At 33.6% G+C, this 26,121-nt stretch overlaps 3 protein-coding genes across 5 annotated transcripts in view; 1 reads left to right on the top strand and 2 right to left on the bottom strand.

Moving 5' to 3' along the window:
* LOC126807872 (serine/threonine-protein kinase 17B) overlaps nucleotides 1-4,229 on the bottom strand; it is a 52,993-nt gene extending 48,764 nt beyond the window's left edge. Inside the window, exons 1-2 of the mRNA XM_050532733.2 lie at nucleotides 4,081-4,229; nucleotides 2,379-2,574 (exon numbers count right to left, since the gene is read on the bottom strand). Of these exons, the coding sequence (XP_050388690.1) occupies nucleotides 2,379-2,470 (92 nt within the window). The 5' untranslated portion in view covers nucleotides 2,471-2,574; nucleotides 4,081-4,229. The remainder of the gene's footprint in view (nucleotides 1-2,378; nucleotides 2,575-4,080) is intronic.
* A 109-nt stretch (nucleotides 4,230-4,338) lies between these two features.
* Nucleotides 4,339-24,478, top strand: LOC126807903 (post-GPI attachment to proteins factor 3). 2 transcript variants are annotated; one of them, XM_050532785.2, is made up of 8 exons: nucleotides 4,339-4,464; nucleotides 14,340-14,699; nucleotides 18,671-18,820; nucleotides 19,729-19,791; nucleotides 20,583-20,644; nucleotides 21,259-21,395; nucleotides 22,125-22,329; nucleotides 22,615-24,478. In XM_050532785.2, the coding sequence occupies exons 2-8, from the start codon at nucleotides 14,415-14,417 to the stop codon at nucleotides 22,679-22,681; spliced, it is 969 nt and encodes a 322-aa protein (XP_050388742.2). In that variant the 5' UTR covers nucleotides 4,339-4,464; nucleotides 14,340-14,414; the 3' UTR covers nucleotides 22,682-24,478. The 2 variants fall into 2 exon arrangements, with proteins under 2 accessions (XP_050388742.2, XP_050388740.2); XM_050532783.2 differs by lacking the exon at nucleotides 4,339-4,464 and adding an exon at nucleotides 12,633-12,883.
* Nucleotides 6,138-12,651, bottom strand: LOC126807883 (tripartite motif-containing protein 45). Of its 2 annotated transcripts, none has more exons than XM_050532749.2 (2): nucleotides 12,423-12,651; nucleotides 6,138-11,269 (listed from the first exon to the last, which is right to left on the bottom strand). In XM_050532749.2, the coding sequence occupies exon 2, from the start codon at nucleotides 11,263-11,265 to the stop codon at nucleotides 9,913-9,915; it is 1,353 nt and encodes a 450-aa protein (XP_050388706.2). In that variant the 5' UTR covers nucleotides 11,266-11,269; nucleotides 12,423-12,651; the 3' UTR covers nucleotides 6,138-9,912. The 2 variants fall into 2 exon arrangements, with proteins under 2 accessions (XP_050388706.2, XP_050388705.2); XM_050532748.2 differs by having other exon boundaries at nucleotides 12,332-12,649.
* Nucleotides 24,479-26,121: the final 1,643 nt, after the last annotated feature.

The following is a 26,121-nucleotide window of genomic DNA, read 5'->3' as shown; positions in this document are numbered from 1 at the left end:
AGGATCAATAATAGATAATCAATCAATCAATTATAATAACGACAGTGATTTGCTGTTTATCTACATACTTGACATTCCTCAAATAGTTTCTACCAGTTAGTTGAATGAACTGTCTCTCTCTCCATAACAATACTAACAGTCTGTTTACATTAACTTTACATACATAATACTTACTGACCAGTCACATACATCAAAATATACAAGTTATTTACATATTGTCCATATTAATTCAAGGTGGTCATATAACACTGACTGACTAAAATGGCCACTGTCCAGTCAAACATCATTATATATACATGTACAGGATAATTATACTGATATAAATGAAATAAAATGAGGCTTTTATGTCCTACTTTTCTGCACCCAGCTCATTAATGAAAACAGGCATTATGACTGACTATTGTTCGGACAGAAGCATTTCTGTCTAATAGTAATATTCTTTGGAATTCCAACTGTCAAGACTTCTTTTAAATGTACGCCAACAAGTACATGTATACGAGCAAATCTCAGTATTTTGTCCCATCTAAACACCTACATGTACATGTAGATACTTGCAAGGAGAAACTAAATTGCAAAATCCAGAAGAATTTTCTCTACCAACAAAGTGATCGAACTCCGGATGATGTAGCGCCATACTCACTGAGCAGTACCATGTTTCCATGGCTTTTGTAGTATTTTTTTAAAAAATAAAATGTGGTTCTCATTATATGTGTTTAGTATGTGTGTTTTTATTTTAGGATCAAGAGTTGTTTCCTGTCACATTAATTACAGTTTTTATAAATGACACAGTCATCAAAATATAGAGTACATGAATCTAACATTCCACAAAGTTTTAGGCCTAATATTTGGGTACTGTACTATATTTCTACTAAATGCAGATCATCTGGACCTTCCATGTAACATACATGTATGTAGGCCAATTGCCAAGTCAACACCTAATGGTAAATAATGATCACACGAAGCCTACAATTACATGATTCAGTATTATCACCATATGTGGTCCAATGACTATTATATGTACATTGTATAAAGTGAATAAACATCTTTAGGTAAAACATATGTCATGTCAACACATTGTGAAATAATTCCTCTTTTCATTGAATACATCAAAATAAAGTCATTTTACTAAGTTCTACCATAAAAATGTATAGGTCAAAAGCTTGGAATATATTATTTGATGTTGGCAAATTAAATGTCTGATTCAATTCTTAAGTTATGTGTGTCTTAGTCTTACAGTATTTTTAGATTTTATATAGAAAGAATTTCCTGGTAAGTTTTCAGCAACATAACTGGAATAATGATAAGATTTTGTCTGAAAATTTAAGAGCAATATATGTAGCCAGCTATCTTTTATCTCATACTACTACAATCTACATGTTCACATGTTCTATATCCCTGTATAACCTACTGTACTAACTCAACTAACCAGAGAATTGTCTATTAATCATTAAATTGTCATAGTCAGGAGAGAAAACTTTTACTTTTTCATTTATTTCGTTATTTAATTGCATTTCAAGTCAAATATAAAATTACTTCAACCAACGCCCTGCCAATAAAATATTAATTGATTATGTAAAGAAATCAATCAATCAGTTTAAAGCAGTAAATCAGTACTGCATGTATAAATAATCAATCAGGGTTGTATGTATTACATATTTATAAAAAAAAACCGAACATTGTCGACTTTGATGTGATGTGTGATTCATCATCTTATCACGTTTATTTAATCAACCACTGATTGATTTCACCTGATAAAAACTTTACATGTATAATGTAATAACAACCATTTTATAGAGCACCTTAATGAATGAAATGGAATTGTATAGCAATCCAGCTCCAACTGGGCTACATGTACTGCACCAAACTAGAGTAAGGTACCTGAACTCTCATGTCCTGCTCAGTTGTACCATAACATTTTGTATAAAATCAAACCACAAAAAATCGGAGAAATAGGGTTTCATGTCCACAAACTAGGTAATATCTGGTATTTTATTTCAATATTTTTGTGAGTAGCCCAATATAAAAAGCTACACACTATACCCCTTGGCACTGGTAATAATGGTACTGTAAAATCATACGGGAAAGTATGACACATTTAAAAAGAGTTAGACTACAGTGTTTTGCACAAGACCCTTGTTAAACTCGTTGAATACATATGTAAGACTAGCAAATTGAAAAATCAAATTTAAAGAGCTTATATCAGTAATGGTTTTGTAAAACCTTCTGTTAGGACTTACATACATGTTCAACACATTCTGAACACTCCTGTTTTAACTGTGCAGTCAAGCCGTAAATTCATTTTTTTTTACAGACCATCTAAGATCTTCAATTCTAAGCACAAATGCCTTTAAAAAGAAATAAATATAAAGTCTACTCACCGTCCAATGTTTCCCTCAATGGTATATTTATCTGTTAACGGTTCGGTCTTAATACTACTGGAAGGAACATATTTCCCCTTTAATCCATTCATAATTAATCCTCTTAATACTTGAATCTACTCTCCTCTCTCTTCCTTTCACTTCTTGTTCTCAATACACTTTTAATTCCCTTTAACTCACTTGATATAAAGTAAGGCTAAAACATAAGTTAAAGTTATTTTAAAATTTTAAGAAGTTAAATAAAAAACAGAAGAGAAAATAACAAATGTTTCAGCTTACACTTCCTGAATGTCAGACTCAATGGCCCCAAATACATTTAAGGTAAATCAAATATTAATATCATATTTCATACAATTTATGAAATGTCATGCACTAAGAAAGGAATTGTCACTTTAAAAGGGCTTGTCCCTGTCCCATCCTTTATCCATTATGTGAAAGTCTACTGTATTGGAATTTAGCTTTTAGCATGAAATACACTTTGACAGGTATAATAAGGTCCTCAGACAGCTGGGATTAAAAGGGATTATACAATTACTAGGATCCTTTGATTTAGATGAGAATAAAAAGTGACAATTTAAGTAAACTTGATTTGTTTTGGGAAATGGGTATTTGTCTATACTTGAAATTTTAGGATCACAGATAGAACCAAGGTTAAGATATAAATGATTTTGTGTTCAATTGTTGACAGTTTAAGTAACAAATGAAACTAAAAAAAGAAACAGGCGACTTTGCTTAATCTTTTGACAGACAAATTTAAGCTTGTCCCATGAATAATCAAAATAATACATCAGATCAACCCATTCAACACCTTATTTCATCCTACAAGATAAATCAAAGAGGTTTAACTTATTTAAGAGAATTAAAATATCCATTTTAACATGTGAAGTAAGACAGGAGTATCATCAATATGTTGACAAAATTAACCTAGAATTCAGAAGCCATAATGAACACAAAGGAAATTAGGTTAAGAAGCAGACTAATGAGTTTTATTAATGGCTTAAGTAATTAACCTTTGGATTTTTACAATATAGGCCTACTGTACGTGGTAATGGGGTTGAAATAATCACTGCTGTCAGAATACAAAATACCAGTGACGTCTTATGATAAATTCTCGACAAAATCAATTCATTGTAGTAAATCATGAAATTTCAAAAATCAGTCACAACAAATCTGATTAGATTCCACAGAGAATGGGTCTCTAGAGCACCAATACATTACTTGATATACCCATACTTTTTCATGTCACCAAGTACCAACAATATTTGTAAGGCATGTTTATTCTTTTTTTGTAATAACTTTTTAAATCTGGTTTGTAACTTTGTATAAGTTCACTCATGCTCATGCCAGAACCTACTGGAGTTTAGAGATGTCATTTTCATTTATAATTTCATTCATATTGATTCATAACTTAAAATTTAATTTAAAACATGATTTTAAAATATTAATTTTAGTTCATTGAATAAAACAAACCATCGCTGGTTTCCCCCAGATACTTATAGATTACAACAGTCTCTATATGCCTGGTATGCAACGTAAATCTTGCGATTAGTCATACACTGATTAGTCGTGGTGATTTTGACAGGAGTGAAAGTAAAAACACCTTTTCGAATCTCCTTTTGGTTCAATCAACTGTTTACATCGGTAAATCCTACACTTCCAATAAGTCCAAATTAAAGAAACAAAATATAAATGTAAAAAATACCATAAGTCTGTAGGACTCTGACTTTAGGCCATTTCCATTAATGAAATATTTGCATTTTCATATCAAAAACTTTCTAAGTTCACAGACATTTATCACTCACTGCCATCTCCTCCGTTCACAGCACTCATATCGGTTTGACTTCCGGCCTAGTCCAGGTTGATTGAAATCGAGGTAGGTAAAAACTTGACTAACCAGTCTCTCATTATTTTGCATAGCATGGTGGGCGTTTATTAAAGGTCCAGGGGTACATTATTGACTTGGTTTGATAGTAATTTTGTTGTTTATTGTTGGCAAAGCCTCTAATATTCGCTTGGCCGCCGTTCTGTAGCCTAATTGTTTGGCCTTGTGCTGTGGGTCGGCGCTTCTACCTTAATTGAAATAAAGGTAAATTTGTTTCTCATAGAGTCATAATAAATATTTTTAATATTTCTTTATTCTTCAAAGCAATCAGGATAACATATATGACAAATACACGGGCTTTAAACATAAAGGAATAATGAGCATTTTAAATTTCGGTTAGCTTCTGGATTACTAATACTAAAAGGCTATGACCTCTTTACAAATTTTTTGCCAAGTGTCTGGAAAATCTAGTCTTATTTCAAAATATAAAATTTCCAGGGGACACAACTGCGTTTAACAACCCTTAAAAACATGGATTGCCCCCCATAATGAACTGTCTTTATTCACATCATTATATGAAATACAAATGAATTGAAATGAAATGGGGTTTAACGTCCTTCTGTTCTGCTCTGACTTGGCTAATGAAGACGGGAATACGTCATACAGTGTGCTATGAGGGAAATTTTGCCCGGACAAGCGGCGCTAAGGCCTACTGTTATATCGAATTCCAACTGCCTGGGGATCTTTTATGTGCATGCAAATGTGTTCCTGGGACCTTTGTTTTTTATCCCATCTGAATAACTAGGCAGCTGTCCTTGTCAGGCCCTCCATCCTGCACCACAGACAAAGGGAGACAACATTGGAAGATCACGATGAACATTCTCAGCCAACACCAAGAGTGAACCTTTGGCCTCCAGGCTAGCAAGCAAGCGTTCGCACCCACTTAGCCACCGTGACTCCCCAATTGAAATACTTGAGAAAATAAAATCCTGAACAACTTATTGTGCGAACCTGAGACCTCCTAGTTAGCCAGCTGGATTCTTAAAGTATTCACTTCCCTGCCGCGGCTCCCCTAAATAATTGTACAGCTCACATTCCTGTTTACCATGCAAGGGTCTCTTTCTCATCAGTGCATGAGCGCCGTGAGCAAGTAGCTGACTCACTAACCAGGAGGTCCCGGGTTCGATCCTGGTCTGGCATGGTTTCCCCTTGTCAGTGGTGCAGGGCAACATCTAGTTGTTCGGTTGAAACGTAAAATGGGGGGGGGGGGGTTGTACATGATGGCATGCACGTAAAGGAACCCTATACAGTTGGAACTCGAAATAAGAGTAGGCCGTAATGTAGGCCAAATCACCCCCCACCCCTATAGCATAATGCATTGCATATTTTCATCTTCATTTTACAGGTTGATTTCTCCTAATTAGAATTGTCACATCCATTATAGTATAATTTAGTTTTTGCCATATATCTATCATGTTCACAAGATTTTTAGAAAAGGGGGCATAAATTTGAAACACTTATCACAAAAGGTTTTTCCTTTCATGACCACAATGATTCACACCAAATTTGAAAAAGATCTGTCACAAATTGCATGCACAAGCCAGGTGTTGACAACGGATTGTCACGATGACGACTACCCGTGGGGCGTATAAAAATTGGTGTCTATTTAGGGTTATTTCGATTTGTTGAAATGGTATCTAGAAGGAGCAAATTTAAACATTTTTGACTACTTATCCAAAACAATTGTGAATTAAACAAAAATTGATTGATGTTGTTTGGGGGCTGCTTGACTGCCTATAGGGTAATTCTCAGTCCATGTCGATTTCCATCACCAATATATTTTATGGGGACTATATGAGAATCATTCTCCTCTATGACAGGAAAAAAACTGCAGTGTTTTTTTTTGTTTTTTTTTACTTTAACACAAACAATTTCAGCATCAGAAAGTTTTATTAAATAATAAACTAAAATTATTTTTAATAGTACATTAAAACTATGCAATATGATATAATAATAAAGCAAAAAGCTTAATAAACATTGTTAACCATAATTAGAACTAATTTTATATAACTAACAAGCAGATATAATAATTAACAAAGTATATTATTTCAGAACAGTTTCATGAAAGTCAACTAATAAACCTACATAATTAAACAATATATTGAACAAGCGCATTACCAGTATATTAAATAACAAACAATCCAAAACAAAAAAAATATTAGAGGAGAAATAAAATTGTTGCAGATTTGTTACATTTTATTAATTATCTAATATTGAAATAGTTCAGCCACACACAACCATGCGACAGGACACTTTACCCAATAGTATACATACAACCATGATATCTGAGATAGCATCCAGTTCCACAATGAAGCGATATCACAACCAACCATACACAAAACCCTAAGGACCAATTTTTTTTATTCCTTTAATGATTAAAACATATTAACACATGAGCTGTGATGTCATGATAGGAACTGTCAATAAACCAACCAGCATTATGTACTAGGCATCTTCAATCCAACAATTTTCTCAAAATGTTTACAAAACAAAGATTACGGTAGCTGTTATAGAAAGTGTAGCTGGTTTGTTTATTTAAAGTGACTGACAGTTCTTCTCATGACATCATAGCCATCATGTTACAGTAATTAAAGATAAAATGATTTGCCTTTCAAGTTGTGAATGGTTGAAACTATCTTAATAGGAAATGAAAAAAAAAAAACATAAAAAATCTGCAACAACTAGAGTACTCCTTTAATAAAGATTCAAGGATTTCAAAATAGATAATCATAATTTTTTTTATAAAATTACAACCCAATATTTTAATTAAGCTTTAAAAAACATGACAATTTAATCAACACAAATTGAGGAATCAAAAGAAACAAAAGATCGATTATAAGAAAAGTTCACTAAATATTCACAAATACTTGACAGATATGTATTGTAATTTTTGGTCTGGCTAGTAGTATAAAGAAAGAGCTTAAAGGACCACCAAGAAACAGGGTTATCATCTGCCAGGGCTTTAAATTCATGGGTAATTGTTGTGTTAAAATATTAAGAAGCTGCATCATGTTGTCAGGGATGTAATGTTCATTTAGAAAATCTAAGACATTCTAAAAACAAATAGCTCATATTAAACAAACATATGGTCCAGAAATGTTATTCTTTTTCGGTCAATTTAATTCTACATGATGTAAGGTAGTTTAAAGGATTACCAAAAAAAAACCCACTTATATTAATGAAGTTTCAAAAATTGAAAAGGATAAATCATGAATGCAAATTACTATGAACATTCCACTTTTCAGGCTAGATGCCAGAATCTGTCCACCTCTCATTTTACCTGTATTACAAATGAAGTGAACAAGGGTTAGCTCCAAGAGCTTTTAAAGAAATATTCAAAAACAATTTCATAATTTTTGGTCCAGACGTCATCACTTTAACTGGAATATCCTAATGAAAATCCATCAAAAAATTGTTTATTTAAAACCTACTGTTCTAAAAATATTGTTCTAAAAATAATGGCATCATTTTAATAACTTAATAAGTTTGTTTGGATCAACCACATCTAAAATACCAATGAAATGGTACAAATATTGTGTGTACTATATGATATTGGGTGTGCTAAATGAATTGGTATAAATATTGGGTGTGCTAAATGAAATGGTATGTCTGCTAAATGAAATGGTATAAATATTGCCTGTCGGTCCATAATGTGCATTTATATACTTAACCCTCTATAACCAATAGTAAAAATGACAATGTTAAATTTGCTTTTCTTAGTCGAAAGCCCAAAATAATCTTGATGTTTAAAGGGTTAAATAGATTAGATGTAGTACCATCTAGTTTTAATACCATCACATTCTATAACTTGTATATTATGTATAATTATGTTTGTATATCAGGTTTTGTGTATTAACACCTTCAAGCTGTGACAAAAAGCATATAACACTGTCCATTATGGTTGTGTATTCCAAACCAATCCTTACAGACCATCTTAAAGTACAAGATATTGCGTATATTGTTGAATTATCCATTATAAACCCAAAAGATTTTTTTTGTATATATTATTATTTACCTCTTTCATTAAAGATATACAGCATAAAATTATAAAATTACAGAAAATTAACCATGGCACTTTCAAGATGCAAAAATATAACAACATTGGAGTAATAATAAAATTGGGGTAATATTAATTTTCTTTGGTATCAGTATATATTATAATAATCACAAATATATGAGCAGTACACCATTACCTAAAAACTGACATGGTGCTTCACTATTGACACTACAGTATAGATAATTATAAGATCCAAGTTATCTGTGATCATTATGGTATATATAATTAAATGGTAGTATATAAATGTTTATTACATATTTAAATATATCAATTATCTATTAAACATGCATATTAAAAACACTTAATTGTTACAAATATTGATAATACTTGTATGAAATCCTCTAATATTTGCAGTATGTAATTAAATTACCAGTCTAATATATACACAGAATAAATAACATAAACAAGAATGATGTAAAACACTGGAATAAGATTTACTACAAGAGGTGGGGATTAGTTGATAAAAAAAAACCTTCCTCAGTTGTAAGTAGATTAAAAGTAGAGCCTAAATTCTCTTTCCTAGCACTGCATATGTGATCACAGAAACAGTCACTGTCCAGACTAGCAGTCTAGCATTGCATATGTGACCATAGAAACAGAATTAGCTGTATGTTAGTCTCAAAATGACCATGTCTATTACATTTACAAATCAAGATCAATCATAAAGACCAGATCTATTACATTTACAAATCAAGATCAACCATAATGACCATGTCTATTCCAATTACAAATCAAGATCAACTAGCAGTCTAGCATTGCATATGTGACCATAGAAACATAATTAGCTGTATGTTAGTCTCAAAATGACCATGTCTATTACATTTACAAATCAAGATCAATCATAAAGACCAGATCTATTACATTGACAAATCAAGATCAACCATAATGACCATGTCTATTCCAATTTCAAATCAAGATCAACCATAATGACTAGATCTATTACATTAACAAATCAAGATCAACCATAATGACCAAGTCTATTCCATTTACAAATCAAGATCAATCATTATGACCAAGTCTATTACATTTACAAATCAAGATCAATCATAATGACCAAGTCTATTCCAATTACAAATCAAGATCAACCATTATGACCAAGTCTATTACATATACAAATCAAGATCAATCATAATGACCAAGACTATTCCATTTACAAATCAAGATCAATCATAATGACCAAGTCTATTCCAATTACAAATCAAGATCAACCTTAATGACCAAGACTATTACATATACAAATCAAGATCAATCATAATAACCAAGACTATTCCTTTTACATATCAAGACCAACCAAAATGTGAGCAATAAACTGTCTAATCGCATGAAATCTATCAAAGACACAACCTAGGAAGAACAAATTTTTTTTTCTATAAATACACATGTAATTCATAATAAAACTGATCTGTATTTGTGGTTTAATTTTCTAGAACACCAGATACCACTTCTCTGGAGTTCATGTAGTTTACCGTATCAAATTTTTTCTGTACCTTCATTTCTAACATAATAAAATATTTTTAATTCTAAAACATTAAAATCTGTACAAATAAAATAAATGTACATAAGGTACAACTACAAGTAAAGTAAATGTAAGAAGACTAAACTTTCTTATAAGTTACAAGTTTTGAAGATTTACGATAAGCAAAATATGAAGCTACAAAAAGATAAACTAAACAAAGTAAAGTTATAAATAAAACATCTAAATTATTTGGATTTTCTACAAAAGCAAGGAAAATTTGCCCTAAGGTCGTAAATATAACTAACATAAATATAGAGCCAATCAATTTCTTCATAGTCCACGTCTCAGTATTTATGTCGTTGTTATCGTTGTTTGACGATTTCGTCTCCTCACCTAAAGAATTCAGGGTTTTCTTCTTGTTGACTAAACTACCGAAATTAAGAAACATTACATCACGAAATATGTAGTCCCGACCCTTCTCAAACGACATTGTTTTATATGTAAGTGATCTGCTTTTTAGGTGTTGTTTCTGTTCACACAGTGTTTTCTGAAATTTCTCAAAACCATCTAAAAGTTCCAAACACATGTCCCCTTCCTGGAGCTCTTCGAGGAAGTGAACACCATTATCCAGCTGATCGAAATATGATTTCAACTCATCGCTGTAAGAACTCAACTCTTTTAGACCTTTCGTCTCTTCATTTTGTAACAAGTCTTTTTTCATGCTTGTAAATCGTTCAATATTTTGCTGAAGATGTTTCGATCTCTTATCAACCTCCATTAAAGTCTTTGAGGAAGTTGTTTTTATCTCTTCAATAGTTGTTTGAATACTATCCATGAGTGTATCAGCATCTTTCTTTTCAAGGGTTAGTCGATCCAATTCTGTTTGTAATTGTTTTTGAGCTTCGCGAAGCTTCTTCGTCATTGGTACTGTGTCATGAACTTTGTGATCCTCACATGAACAGGTGATGCACACAGCCACATCGCACGTAATGCAGTAAATTTGTAAAATTTCATCTGCATGCTTTGGACATGTACGATTGGAGGACATATTGACAGCATTCGGCGCGGTTTCAATTCTGATAATTGCGTGACGTGTGGAATCATGATGGCATAAGCGATGCTCATGGATGCAAAAACGACAAATATCTAAATCACAATCCACACATTTAAACTGCGACTGCATCCATTCTCGCTCGCATATATCACAAGAACTACTGTAACCCTTCGATCCAAGCTCATCTTGAACACTTAAAATGTAAAAACTGATCGGAAAAGCATCTATTCCACCTCTTGGTACGAAAACATCTGTGCGACATTGCGGACATCGAAATAATCTTCCAGTGTTAGACGATGAGCGTACAATATTGCCGATACATTCAAAACAGACAGTATGATGACAAGGAAGCAGACGTGGGTCTTTAAATTCGTCCATACATATTGGACATACCAACAATCTCTCCCTTAATCTCTCTATTTTATCACTTGTAGCCATGATTCTGAAAAAATCAAGAATTCAAAGAATAAATTTAATAATCCTTGAGTGGTATGTAGCCAGGCTTTGTTGGGTTGTTTTTTTCTTTTTTTAAACCAAACATTATAAGATGGTAGGCTGAACTAGGTACTTATCAAAATTAGGACACTGGTAACCTGTTATCATGTTTGTTTGTTTGGCAGAAATAAGTGTCAGATTCTTGCCGATTTGTGACACTAGATTACAACCCAATGAGTCCTAATTAAAGTACATGTATCAGGGATTTTGAGATTTTTCACAAAAACTTCGTCCTTTGCATACAGTACCTTAAATTAAACTAGAAGGCCTACATCATTAATTCATTATCCTTTCCCAAGATGCTATGAGGGAGAATTCGTGCAGACAACGGTGTCACAGCCTGTTTCGAATTTCAACTGGAGGGTTCTTTTACGCATGCCAATCTGTACATGGGACCTGGATTTTTCATACCATCTGAATGACTTGACACTAGGCCCTTCATCCTAACAAAGGGAAACCCAGCAATTAAGCATCTCACTCACTGAGCCACCGTGGCTTGAATCACTGAGATCAATAGGGACATAAGGTCGAGGGGGAGGGGCACACAACCCCTCCTAGAGTCTGTTGGCCTATTCATGCCTGAAAGTACATGTATTACGGTACGTTAATGAACAGGGTGGGGGTTGGAATGGTCTAGTGGTCACCTCTGGCTTGCGGCAGTGGTTTCGATCCCTGGTGTGAGCGTATGTGGCTTGGAGATTGGGGCACCTTCTCAACCTTGTGGGGTTTACTCCGGGTACTCCGGTTTCAGGAAAGACCCCTGCTCGTGCGCTTAGGTAATAAAAATGAAAAATAAGACTCGTCTGCGATATCACCTTCATTGAAAGCGGACGTTAAACTCTAAGAACAACAATGAACAGGCCTTACAGGGTGCGGTAAATTTTCAGAATTTTATAGTAGGATTCAAATACTTAAAAGTACTTAAACTGTTTTTTTTATTTCTTATAATAATCCATTTATCATCTATATTTAGTCTATATATAATCTATTTTGAATTATTATAGTTCACCTGACAATTGTTTGTTGGTCTAGTTTATTTGTGGCTGCAGCATCAGACTTTGGCCTTTTATATTTTCCACATACCACCACATGTCACTCACCACAGGCAACGTTCTCTCATCGTCACGGCTTCAGCTCTTCTAAAACTAAATTAGTCTATTAGTATTATTAGACTAACTTGTTGGTGTTTTAAGTCTGCTTTTACAGACTAAGTAAGAAGAAAGACACCGCTAAGCAAATGAGCTTGTTTTGATGAAAGAAATTGATTGGCTAATCTTAAATAACATCAACAAAAAATTTCTCAAATTTTAAACAAGAGAGGATAACTCTCAGATAAACGGGTGCTCGGCGAAAAAATATTCGCCTGCGTCGAATTCTTTAAAGTGATGTTTTATAAGAGTAACAGATAACTATGATACGTTATATTTCAATTCTGCATAATGGCAAGAAGTGACCAGATGTAAAGAACCAAAAAAGAGCAGCAAAGCGGCAACTAAATTTCGTATAAAGGAGAATTAACAAACTGAACGAATGACCCAACAAAAATAATCACCCAAGGGAGGTAACTCCATTTTAAATAAACGGATGCAGACCACCAATAATTTCCCCATTGACTTCAATGTTAATCCTTACCTATGTGCCCGCCTGCAACTTTTCCCCAAATTTGCGTAGGGCTGAATGCTTTTCACTACAGATAGAGAAACAAATGGTCATGTCTTTGCACCCAAATTTTTATGAGGTTCACCACCCAAAATTTGAGATACACAAACTTGTAGAAGCCTACTAAAAAAATGTAACTATTCGCCATACATATCACCGTAACCAACCTGATAACTCTGTGATCCTTCCGCCTTTCAATCATGAATATCTACCAATACCTGGCAGAAAATGTTAATTCAAGCCCTCTTCGTCCAAATGGGCATGCAAAAGGGGAGACAGAGAATTGCTATAAATAGATTAATCAATTTAATTTTGATATGGATTAATCCATTTAATGTCAATATGGATTAATCTGTACAATATTGATATGGATTATCCATGCAATGTGCATATGGATTATCCATGTAATGTGCATATGGATTATCCATGCAATGTGCATATGGGTTAATTGTAAGATGTTTGATTGTGTGAACAAACTTCTGTGGCTTTCATAAGCTTATCCCCAGACGAGGAAAGGTACTATATAGTTCTGTCTAGAAGCTTCAGCTGTGAATGATGAATCTCAGCGGTGTGCATGCATGAAACATTGTAACTAGTATGAATGAAATGTCTAAAGTTGGTGACAAAATAAAAGACACTGATAATGTTTGCAGTTATGCTAAAGTTAAAATTGTATCGCTACACTGGGCTGGGTATGTTTAATTAGGCATAATAGTATAACAATCTGATATTAAAGACGTTACAGGCATTAATAAACAAAATGAATTTGCACCGTAAAACTATCATGATCAAATCGTAGTTAAAAATAAAGATATCTGAGATATATCTCAACTGTTTTCAGCTACATTCTCGTAACTAAATTGAAGTGCATTTAATACCGTTCACATTTCAGAGATAAGATTTTCAAATAAAACATCATTTAAGACAAAATGACCTGATGACTAAACAAGTCAAGTGACAACAGGACATTTTTTTGTGAAAATATTCCTTTTCAAAACCACCTGTTTCTTGTGCGATTAGTTCTAGTGAGTCATTCTAGCTCGGTTAGTATGACACTGGCTTATTTATCAAGATGTTCCAGGTCTGATCACTCTATTGGCCATGAAAGCTCTTTTTGATTTCCCGAACCGGTGTCCCCTTGTTAGTGATGCTGGACAAATGACCTGGCAAGAAAAAGTTTGGACAGGATTAAAAACCATAGCGATTTGTTCTATGCAACAACGTAGCTTGGTTATTTCAATTCTAAGCAGTTATTTATATGTAGGCCTAGCTAGACGTGTGAATCTGTAGTGAAAATCAATTCTAAGAAGATTGTGTTGTCTTTAGATTTATAATTTCCTTTTCATTTTACTTTACAGATCAAATGTTCTACTGTTGGTAGCCGAGCCTCAATGGTAACCCTTTTCTAACGGATATCAAGAAAGGTGTGAAGAATGGAAGATCTTTTAAAATCAAGTTTCATCTTTCTGTTGTTAATGATCATCAGTCTGACAGGTTGTCAAGGATCCGTTGGGGATCGGTCGTATAAATTTATTAAATGTTTGAATAAATGTATTACTACGAATTGCTCAAAACCACATGATTTTCTGACCAAACAACCCCTACATCTGAAACTACTACAGTGGGATTGTGAATCTGAGTGTCGTTACAATTGTATGTGGTCAACAGTTGATGCATTTGAAAAAGATGGTTTAAACATCCCTCAGTTTAATGGAAAGGTAACAATTAAATTCCTGTGTCATTATTTTTTATCAATATTTTAATTTTCAAAACTGGTGGCAATGACAGTGATTTGAATTGCTTTGCTATAGTCAGTGTTGTTTGACTTCTGTTTAGCCATAGCATCCTTCTGTCCTTGACCTGATTGTTCCGTAACTACGATTTGCGGAGGACGAATTATTGTTTAGGTTTAATCGAAAGCGAGAGAGAGAGAGAAATGGCATTTAACGACCACTCGACACAAACTAGGTCATTTCAGGACTAACACATTGTTCAATTTTATTTCACTAATTCGCTTGCGCGTAGGGGTCTTTAGCGGTGGAAGGAAACCGGAGGACCCAGAGAAAACCCACGAGGTTGGACAGGTGACCCCACTCCTTGTCACATACAACTGGGGATTCAAAACCAAGACAGTTGACTCAATGACAGACCTTATGATACAGCACACACATGCTAGCCATTCGGCCATCCAACCCCTCTTAATCGAAAGCTGTGTGATCCAAGTACTTATCAGTTACAATAGACCTATACATCTAGGCATTCAGTTCATGACTTCTCCACAAAGTTTTGAGAGCACTTGATGTTTTTTGCAAGAATGCAACAAATCTGTCAATCATTTGCTGAGATAGGTGGTGTGATAGGTGTATGAGCTCGATAAATGTTAGAGGGGCAGAATCTGAAATGCCCGAAAAATTTTGGGTTACTGACGGCAGTGCTTACTGTGTGGGGCCCCCCCCCCCCACCACCACCCAAAAAAATTTAACTGAACTGCAGCAAACACGTTTTCTTAGCGCAAATGATAGTGGGAACCTAACATTGAGTTGGTTGTATTAACATCTTCTATTTCTATGTAGCTGGTTTCCACAATTAAAATGAACAGTCAGACCTTTTATGCTCCTTAACGCCGTCACATGTGTAAAAATTAAATAGCTATTTGAATAACTTCCTTGTTGAATGAGTATGCTAATAATAACATATGATATAAAGAAGACGGTGTGTGAAATTGTATACGTATGTATAACATCAACGATAAAAATATGGTTGGTGTAATTCATTGTTTATGGATTTGGATCATGAATTTTTTAATAACCAGAAGTCTTTTATGAACGAAAGGTGTTTCACTGGTGTCCTTTTACCAAGATAAATCTAGAAATATCAGATAAATTTATATATAAAATGGTCCCATGATGCATAACCTACAGGATAGATAAATGTTAAGGGGGCGAGGCAGCTAGATCCTGAAGTGTTGAAAAAACCCAAACATTTCGGGTTACAAGCGACGGTGTCGGTCGTCTGAGAGGGGAAGGAGTGCAGCTTATTTTTAGCTGATCCTGAAGTGCCCAAAACCCCGAAAATTTCGGGTTACAAGTAACGGTGTCGGTTGTCTGTGAGAGGGGAAGAAGTGCAGCATACCATGTAGCTTCCCCCCCCCCCCCCCCCCCCCCGAAGAGAATTTGGAAATTTGACGGCTGCAAAGGCATTTTCCTTCTATTCCAGCCCGTGAATACAGCAACTTTAAAGTAGTCTCATATAGCCTGACTTTAGTGGCTGACTTGAATTCCAATCAACCAATCAATCGTCGGGAGGAAATTTTGAAAATTTAACTGCTGCAAACTGCTATTCCAGGCTGTAAATACAGCAACTTCCATGTGGTCCAACATAGCCTACCTTAGGGGACTTAACTGAATCCTAAATTACAAACTATTTGTCCAATTTTCGAGGACACAGTCTTAAAATCAATTCAATAGTTAATAGATTAATCTGTATTCAGTGAGTACTATTATAACAATTTAAAATCAACTCAGTCCAGTTAATAGATTAATCTGTATTCAGTGAGTATTATTATAACAGTTTAAAAGTTAAAACTCACTCAAATTTTAGGAGTCTCCGAGAAATGAAACTGCCCAACAAAATGACCACTCCTTGTATGCAAATTGTGTAAAAGTATGTAATATGAACGTTATGTAACCTATAGAGGTCACAATTTTTATCTGATTTGATGAAACTTAAAATATATGTTTATATTCCAAAGATCTAAGTCCCTGTTGATATTCGTGCATTTCAGACCATAACTTCCTGGAAAATGGACCCTTGTACGAAAAACCACATTTTTTTTTGTCCTCCGCCTTTTGAAAGAAGCAGAGGACTATTAAAATGGTTGTGTCCCAAAAAGACTGTCCGTCCGTCTTTTTGGGACACAATAACTCTCTTTCTAATTGAGCTACAATGTTCAAACTTGGTGTAAGTGTTTATTAGGTCAATGCCTTGATGGAGTTCGAAGATGAGCATTTTCGTCCTAGGTTAAGCAGAGATAAGCCATTTGATTGATTGATGCTTTTGGACACTATAACTTTAGTTCTAATTAAGTGAGAGTGATGAAACTTGGTGTATAGTTTCATTACATCAATACCTTGACTAAGTTCGATAATGAGCATTTTCTGCTCAGGGTAAGCAGAGACATAAGCAATTTGATTGGTCGAGACCTTGGAACACAATAACTCTCCTTCTAATTGAGTTGGAATCTTCAAACTTGGTGTAGGTGTTTGTAAGGTCAATGCCTTGATGGGGTTCAAAGATGAGCATTTTCTGCAGAGATAAGCAATTTGATTGGTTGATGCTTTTGGACACGATAACTTTAGTTCTAATTAAGTGAGAGTGATGAAACTTGGTGTATAGTTTCATTACATCAATACCTTGACTAAGTTTGATAATGAGCATTTTCTGCTCAGGGTAAGCAGAGCGATAAGCAATTTGATTGGTCGAGACTTTGGAACACAATAACTCTCATTCTAATTGAGTTGGAATCTTCAAACTTGGTGTAGGTGTTTGTAAGGTCAATGCCTTGATAGGGTTCAAAGATGAGCATTTTCTGCAGAGATAAGCAATTTGATTGGTTGATGCTTTTGGACACGATAACTTTAGTTCTAATTAAGTGAGAGTGAGGACACTTGGTGTATAGCTTTATTACATCAATACCTTGACTAAGTTGGATTATGAATATTTTCTGCTGAGGGTAAGCAGAGCGATAAGCAATTTGATTGGTCGAGACTTTGAAACACATTAACTCTCCTTCTAATTGAGGTAGAATGTTTAAACTTGGTGTAGGTGTTCATTAGGTGAATGCCTTGAGTTCTATGATGAACATTGTCTGCTTGAGGTAAGCAGAAATAAGCAATCTGATTGGTTGATGCTTTGAGGACAAGATAACTTTGGTTATAATGAAGTGAGAGCGATGGAACTCCGAATATTGATTCATTATATCATTACCTTGACTAATTTCGATGGTAAGAATTTTCTGCTTAGGCTAATGAGCGATAAGCAATTTGATTGGTCCAGGCTTTGGAACATAACAACTCTGCTTTTAATTGAGATAGAATGTTTAGACTTGATGTAGATGTTCATTAGGTGAATGTCTTGACTGAGTTCAATGATTAACATTTCGGGCTGAAGCTAAGCAGAGCTAATCAATTTCATTGGTCAATGCTTTGGGACAAGATAATCTTGATTCTATTTGATAGAGAGTGATGAAACTTAGTGTATAATTTGATTGCTTTATACTTTTGAAAAAAAAAATAAATATGCAATTAATTAATGTGTGTCATCTATTTATTTTGGGATTTCGGCGGGGGACATCAGCCTCACTGTTGGCTTGTTTAGCTTGTTCTCTATTCATCTCTTGCAAAATGTGGATATATCTTGCTTGGCAACTGCTGGTTGACATTATTTTATGTCATGTATGAACTAACTGAGAGGTCAGTTCTCCAACCATTCAATTTCACTGCCTGATAGTCCTGACTTGCAATTATGACTGAAATGAGTACCAGGCTTGCAGGTATTTTGAATCGGATATAATACAAAATTAATTACATGTACATTATTTCTTGTGATAGATGATATAGCCCCTTAAAGTTTATACTTAATATTCATGTTTATATATTTACTTGAAAAGTTTTTTTCCTTTTTTTTTCAGTGGCCCTTTATCCGTTTATTTGGTATTCAGGAGCCAGCATCCACGTTATTTTCTACATTTAATGCTATGTGTTGTCTTGGTATATTTTATTTTCGTAGAAAAATATTACCAAGTGTTCCTATGTATTATGTGTGGCATATTGTGTCATTAGTAAGTTTTATATTCAATACTATATAATCAAATAAACAAATACCTTATCATTAGTAAGTTTTATATTCAATACTATATAAACAAATACCTTATCATTAGTAAGTTTTATATTCGATACTATATAATATAATCAAATAAACAAATATCTTATCATTAGTAAGTTTTACATTCGATACTATCTAAACAAATACCTTATCATTAGTAAGTTTTATATTCAATACTATATAAATATAACTTATCATTAGTAAGTTTTATATTCAGTACTATATAAACAAATACCTTATTAGTAAGTTTTATATTCAATACTATATAAATATAACTTATCATTAGTAAGTTTTACATTTGATACTATATATAAACAAATACCTTAACATTAGTAAGTTTTACATTCAATACTATATTAACAAATACCTTAACATTAGTAAGTTTTACATTCAATACTATATTAACAAATACCTTAACATTAGTAAGTTTTACATTCAATACTATATAAACAAATACCCTATCATTAGTAAGTTTTTCATTCAATACTATATAATATAATCAAATAAACAAATGCCTTATCATTAGTAAGTTTTACACACTATATCATATAAAAACAAATAAACAAATACCCTATCATCATAGGAAGTTTTATATTCAATACTTCATATAACCAAATAATTTATTACTAGTAAGTTTTATATTCAATATTGTATATTTTTTAAAAATTGTTTTAATATTTAAAGCAATCTCTGACTTATCCTGTCATGGTACCTTTCCATCATAGATCATTTTCATATTGCTGTCATTTAACTCGATTTGGCTGAATTTACTGGTGCACTATTTTTATTTTTAGCCCCAAAATAACCTTGTTAGTTTTATTTGGAGGTTAAACCCCATTTCTCACACTCTCTATTTTTATTCAGGTTTCTCTTAATGCATGGATTTGGTCGATTGTATTTCACACTAGAGATACTGATATAACTGAGGTTAGTATTAGACAGTATAATTTATAGTTGGATTATAATAATATTCATTATGAAATGCTCAGACTCCTTCATTAACTCAGATTAGCAAGTACAATTTTTATTATTATCTCAATAGATAAATCAGTTTATTTTTAGCATTTTTACAGATAAAGGTTATGAATTTTTGAAACATACATTATGCAAGAGCTAAATCTGCCTATTGCAGGTCTTTCTTTAGGCCTGAAATGTTATCTAAATTATTAATTAGACATTAATTAATTTATCCAGACCAGGATCCGGTTTGCTGCTCAACTTTCATTCATGATTTAATCATAAAATGGATAATCGAGACTATGTTTTTTATCGTACCGACTTTAGTAATGATGATCGAGGCTAGGCCCAAAATTCAGTCACTAAATTCTCGGTTCAGAGTGGATGAGCAAATTTTCAGCAATTCCCTTTACATTATCTAGCTTTTAACTATTATAGTGAGAACTGCCAGCTCTTTATATAATCTACCATAATGTATCTTTAACATGTGTTGTGTTTTATAGCAAAATTCTTTGAACTACCTAATTCTATGCCCATTGAGTGACAGTCCGACAGGTAAATTCTGCACCGTGTCAACTTCTCTGCATGTCCGAGACAGGAGTCCTACTCTTCAGCATCAGTTGTAATCTTGAGAAAATTACGAGATTGAACAAGCTACCCTACTCCATGACACAAACAATCATGGGATTGAATTGAACCCACAGCTTGCATAATTCATGATTTTATATTAACACTAATTGGTGGACATTTATATCTTTCAGAAACTAGATTATTACTTTGCCTTTTCCATTGTGTGCTGTAATATTTGGGCTTTTATGTGCAGGTAATAATTAAATATAATAAAAACTGGATGTACTATATATATATTTAGCTTACTTCTTTATCTGGAATATTACAAAAATTGTTTTCAGGTAAAAATCACGGCTTTGTGGATGAATCCATGCACTGTTGATATGGATTAATCCATGCAATGTTGATATAGATGAATCCATGCAATGTTGATTTGGATTACTCCATGCAATGTTGATTTGGATTACTCCATGCAATGTTGATATAGATGAATCCATATAATGTTGATTTGGATTACTCCATGCAATGTTGATATGGATTATTCCATGCTATGTTAATTTAGATGAATCCGTGCAATGTTGATTTGGATTACTCCTTGCAATGTTGATATGGATTAAGCCATGCAATGTTGATAAAGATTAACCTATGCAATCTATGCAAAACCATGCAATGTTTATATGGATGAATCCATGCATTGTTCATATGGATGAATCCATGCATTGTTCATATGGATGAATTGGTGCACTGTTCAATCCATGCAGTGTGAATTTGGATTAATTGTAAGATATTTGATTGAGTGACAGGTGACAAACTTCTGTGTCTTTGTTTTTATTTATCTGTATATAATAATTAGTTGATATATTTCAGGTATTTTGGTACCAATAGTTGGTATAAGACTGTTGTATTTACTACTATAATAATGACTATATATTTATATCATATTTACTATTTACATTATATTCAAATGGATTATGGTTATAATGTGACAGTCAATATAACATTAGGTAAGTACAAGGCTGTAGAGAGCAACTGCTGACAATATTTATTGAATTATATTAAAATTCTCAAGTCTTTCGAAGCTTTGTTGATATTTTATATGATTATGACAAACAAATGAAATGAAATGAAATGGGGTTTAACGTCCTACTGTTCTGCTCCTAACCTTGGCTAATAAAGACGGGCATACACCATACATGAGGGAAATTTTGCCCGGGCAGCGGCGCTACGGCCTACTCTTATATCGAATTCCAACTGCCAAGGGATCTTTTACGTGAACGCCGATGTGTACACAGGGCCTCAGTTTTTTCGTCCCATCCGAACGACTAGACAGCTGTCCTTGTCAGGCCCTCCGTCCTGCATCACTGACAAGGGGGAACCACGCCGGAAAATCGGGATGAACTTTCTTGGCCATTGCTTATGACATACAAGATTTTAACCATCAACATCAGATATAATGGACATATCTTTATATCAGAGGTGCTATCAGTATATTAGAAATAAATAAGTCATCAGAGAATGAACCCTATAGATTTTCAGCAACCTTTTCTGCAACCTTCCGTTCAGGAGTTAGAAGCTTGAAGGCATAAAGAATCCTTAACAAATTTGGTAAACATCTAAGCTGCTGTTTATGGCTATCTTTTTTTTTTTGTTAGACATAACTGCTTTGTGGGGAGTTTAGAAAATTTTGTGTGTATCAGAAAGTATGATGTAAAATTTGAATTGTATTTTTACAGGTATTTTGAATACTATCCTATGGTCTATATGGAGTTTATATAGAATTAAAAAACAACCTTATTTGTGGAAATGTTTATTGACTATTCTAGCTGTACCCATGTTGTTATTATTAGAGTTATTCGACTTTCCCCCATTCTACTGGTGTTTCGATGCTCATTCTCTGTGGCATGCTGGGACAGTTCCATTTGCTATCTTATGGACAAGGTAAGCTGGTGATTAATTTCAGTACATAAGGTGCGCTTGTTGAATTGGATATCAAATTAATCTCATAATGTTTGGTTCTCCCCAATATTTCAGCTTTTGACCACCGTGACACATTTTGGTAGATAAAGCAATCCATAAACTACGTCTTTTTTACATATTTATCTGGTTAGCATTAGTTAAGTGGATGTTAAAACCCACTCCTCTGTTTAAGACATAGAAAATAAACAAAATGAAATTGTAACCTAATTTCAATTAGATTAGCATTATGTTATTTTCTTGTTTCAGTTTTGTTGTAGATGATTGTAGATATCTTCAAGAGAAACAAGAAGAATCATTGTTAAAACTTGACTAACATCATTCCATAAAATTATTAATTTTAGTCAATTAGTCATGACAACCAAGTTACTTTGTTACTCACATTGCTAAATCTAAATCAGATTTTATTATTCACACAAGAGATGTTTAAAGGTTATGTCCCAGAAAAAAAAAAGGTATGCAAATCAAGTGCAAAAATTTGAAGGAACAGCTTTTTTACCTTGTCTGAAAGTTTCAGTTCAAAATATTAGCCTTTTAAAATATTGCCAAAACTGTGTATAGTGGTTAAATAGAGCACCCTCCTACAATTTTCAGTTGAGTGACATGCACGTATAAATTGAAAGTATGGTGGGATGTTGTAAACAGGTGTATCCATGCACAATTAGTATTCAAGAATCTCATCTCTGTCAGACAGCATAACGCTGGTATTTCTTAGGTTAAAGGGGCGTTATGAAAGGTTAGATAAAGAGCTTGCAGTTCTCACTATAATAGTTAAAAAACTAGATAATGTAAAGGGAATATGCTGAAAATTTCAGACAAATTGCTCCACTCTGAACCGAGATATTAGCGTTTGAACTTTAGGCCTAGCCTCGATCATCATTACTTAAGTCGTTACGTTAAAAAACATAGTCTCGATTATCCATTTTTGGATTTAATCATCAATGAGCTTTGAGCAGCAAATCGGATTCAAATCCAGTGAAAATCTGACACCGGTCTTTTCATGATAATAAATCTATAATTAATAGTTTATAATAAACTTTATATAACATTTCAGGCCCAATAGACAGATTTAGCTCTTTCATAACGTATGTTTAACCTTTGTCATTACAAATGTGTGAATTGCTTGATTTGATATTTGTTTTATAATATCCATGTATTTCTGGTTGTCCATGTCTTTGCATCGTGTTACAAAACTCATTTTATGAATGTCATTCTTAATTTGAATGAGTATTTTGATAATCCTATAGCTATTGTTATCCACATACACAGCTTTAAATTTGAGAACGATCAAATCCACATAGAAACTGATCGTGTGTATTTCTTGATATCTTGCCTCAAACTATTCTTCAATATACAGTTCCATAAATCCTGCATTTTGTTACAATATTATTATAATGTATATATAAATGTACAGCATTTCGCTTTTTTTTGTTCGCAATAATTTTAATTATTTTTATAAATACTTGTAGCAGATAAACCGAGGATTGAAAGAAAGTGTACCAAGATATTTTAACGTATTGGGTCGAGTGGATGTTTATACATACAGTATATCATCTAGTCAATTAACAAAGGGTTGGGTCACTTGGCTAACCTGGTGTCTATTCTCCAATTGCTAAAGACCCATAGGTACAAGCAAATTATTGAAATAAATTGTCACAGGTTAGTCCCAAAATAACCAAGTTTTTTTGTTAAGACACTGGAAGGTTACGAGAGAAACTAGGAATATCAGTGGTGCAGAGGCAATAATTACAATGCAGGAATTTGCTCTCTGATGGCATGCTCCCAAAGACTAACGGAAATAGGAAGAATGTGTAAACTGGAAATCTGAAAGTGGTGAACAGAAATAGGCCACAATCCATGCAATAATTTCTTCATTTACAGTAGAATTGTTTTTTAAAAGTAAAGATAGTAATAATTTCTCCAATAATTAATAGTTCTAATTGTTTTAATGGAATATTTTTTTAAACAGATAAGTTTATTCTAATTATTTGTTGTGTGATAATACAACAGGTCAGTTTATTTTCAAATTGTTTCAATATTTATAAATAACTTGATTTAATTGTTTTGTTGAATTGTTAATATGATATATTTTCTACGCCAATAAATTTGTATCTAAAAAATATGATCATTTTGTATGGAACCTTCATTGTAGAATATTTAAATATTATTATACATCAGCTGTCAAAAGGTAGTCACATTGCTAAAACCAGGTTGGATGGCCGAATGGTTAGCATGTGTGCGCTGTATCATAAGGTCTGTAATTGAGTCAACTGGCGTGGTTTCGATTCCCCATTTGTACGTGACAAGTAGTAGTATTGCATGTCCAACCCTGTGGGTTTTCTCTGGGTCCACCCACTGCTAAAGACCCCTACGCGCAAGCTAATTATGGGATAAAATTGAACCATATGTTAGTCCCGAAATGATATAGTTTGAGTCGAGTGGATGTTAAATCCCTTTTCTCTCTCGCTAAAACCAGATGGTATCACCAAAACCCATGACCTTGCTAGTCATCACTAATAATTATTGTAAAATCCAGATTTCTAAAGATGACAAGTGATAGGGTGACCCACGCACCTACAGAAATACAGTCAACCGCTGACAGTTCGAGACTACCACTGAAGCGTGCACATTCGCCGTGTCGAGGCCAACTTTCTGACAGTATGATACTATAAATAGCCATGGCATGTGCAATTCTCTACAAATCTATCAACTATTACAGCCGTAAAAAAATTATTGTTGACGATTTTGAATAGCAGTAAAATTAAGCTTCTTGGTTATTACAGCAGATTTAGAAATTACGTTCGTTTCATTTTTTAAATCGCTTTATCATTAACTGTACCGTTAAGAGCGGCATCTTTTGGTTTAGTACAAATAATATCTCAGAAACACTCGGGTTAGACAGGAACATGATACTAGCAGTAGTTTCATTTTACTTTTACAAGCTTCTTAAAACAATTGTTGAGGTAGCTAACGTGCTCATTTCTAAATTCAATTTCTTGTTCTAGCTTTCTGTTATGTTTCGTAAAAAAGTAGTCTTGATTATCCCGACCTGTCAATCAGCCCTAGAATGGTCGATAGACTGGTTAAGCGAGACTAATTTAAAAACAAGGGCACGTAACCTATCTTTTACTCAAAAGTGTCTGGATGTTATGGACGACACATGGAACCAGTTTTCAGTCTATTATTTATAGATGATTAATGGTCATAGCTTATTTAGTACAACATGATCGTTTATTTAGTGACTATAATTGTGTGAAACTGATTTGAGGCTTGGCATATATATAAATATTGTGGCGAAATTGTCGAGATATATGGAGATATTTATTTATGGTGGGTCACCCTACAAGTGAGACTGAAGTCCCTCGCCTCAATCATAAAATAAATACGAGACTCCGTAATTATTTGCACATTTGTCTAACTCTGAAAGCATACACAAAGGTGTGTCAAACGATCAGGCCGAAGTCCACAGCTTTCTCTGAACAGTGGAAGTCATAGTGGCTCAGTGAGTAAGGCACCAGCTCGCTAACCAGGAGGTCCCGCTCAGCGTCTAGTCGTTCAGATGCTACGAAAAACTAAAATCCTGTGTAAACATTGACAGTCAGAATTCGAAATTATGAGTAGGCTGTAGTGCCACTGTCTGGGCAAAATTTCTCTCCTGGTCATTAACCTGTTGGAGCAGAAATGCAGGATGTTAAATCCTATTTCATATCATTTCTCCGAATGTGGGCATTAAATTCCAGTAATAATAGACAAAGG

This window comes from Patella vulgata, chromosome 9 (assembly GCF_932274485.2).
Source record: "Patella vulgata chromosome 9, xgPatVulg1.2, whole genome shotgun sequence".
Classification (NCBI taxonomy): domain Eukaryota; kingdom Metazoa; phylum Mollusca; class Gastropoda; family Patellidae; genus Patella; species Patella vulgata.
The sequence above is the reverse complement of the archived record's forward strand: the minus strand, read 5'-3'. Positions and strand labels throughout refer to the sequence as shown.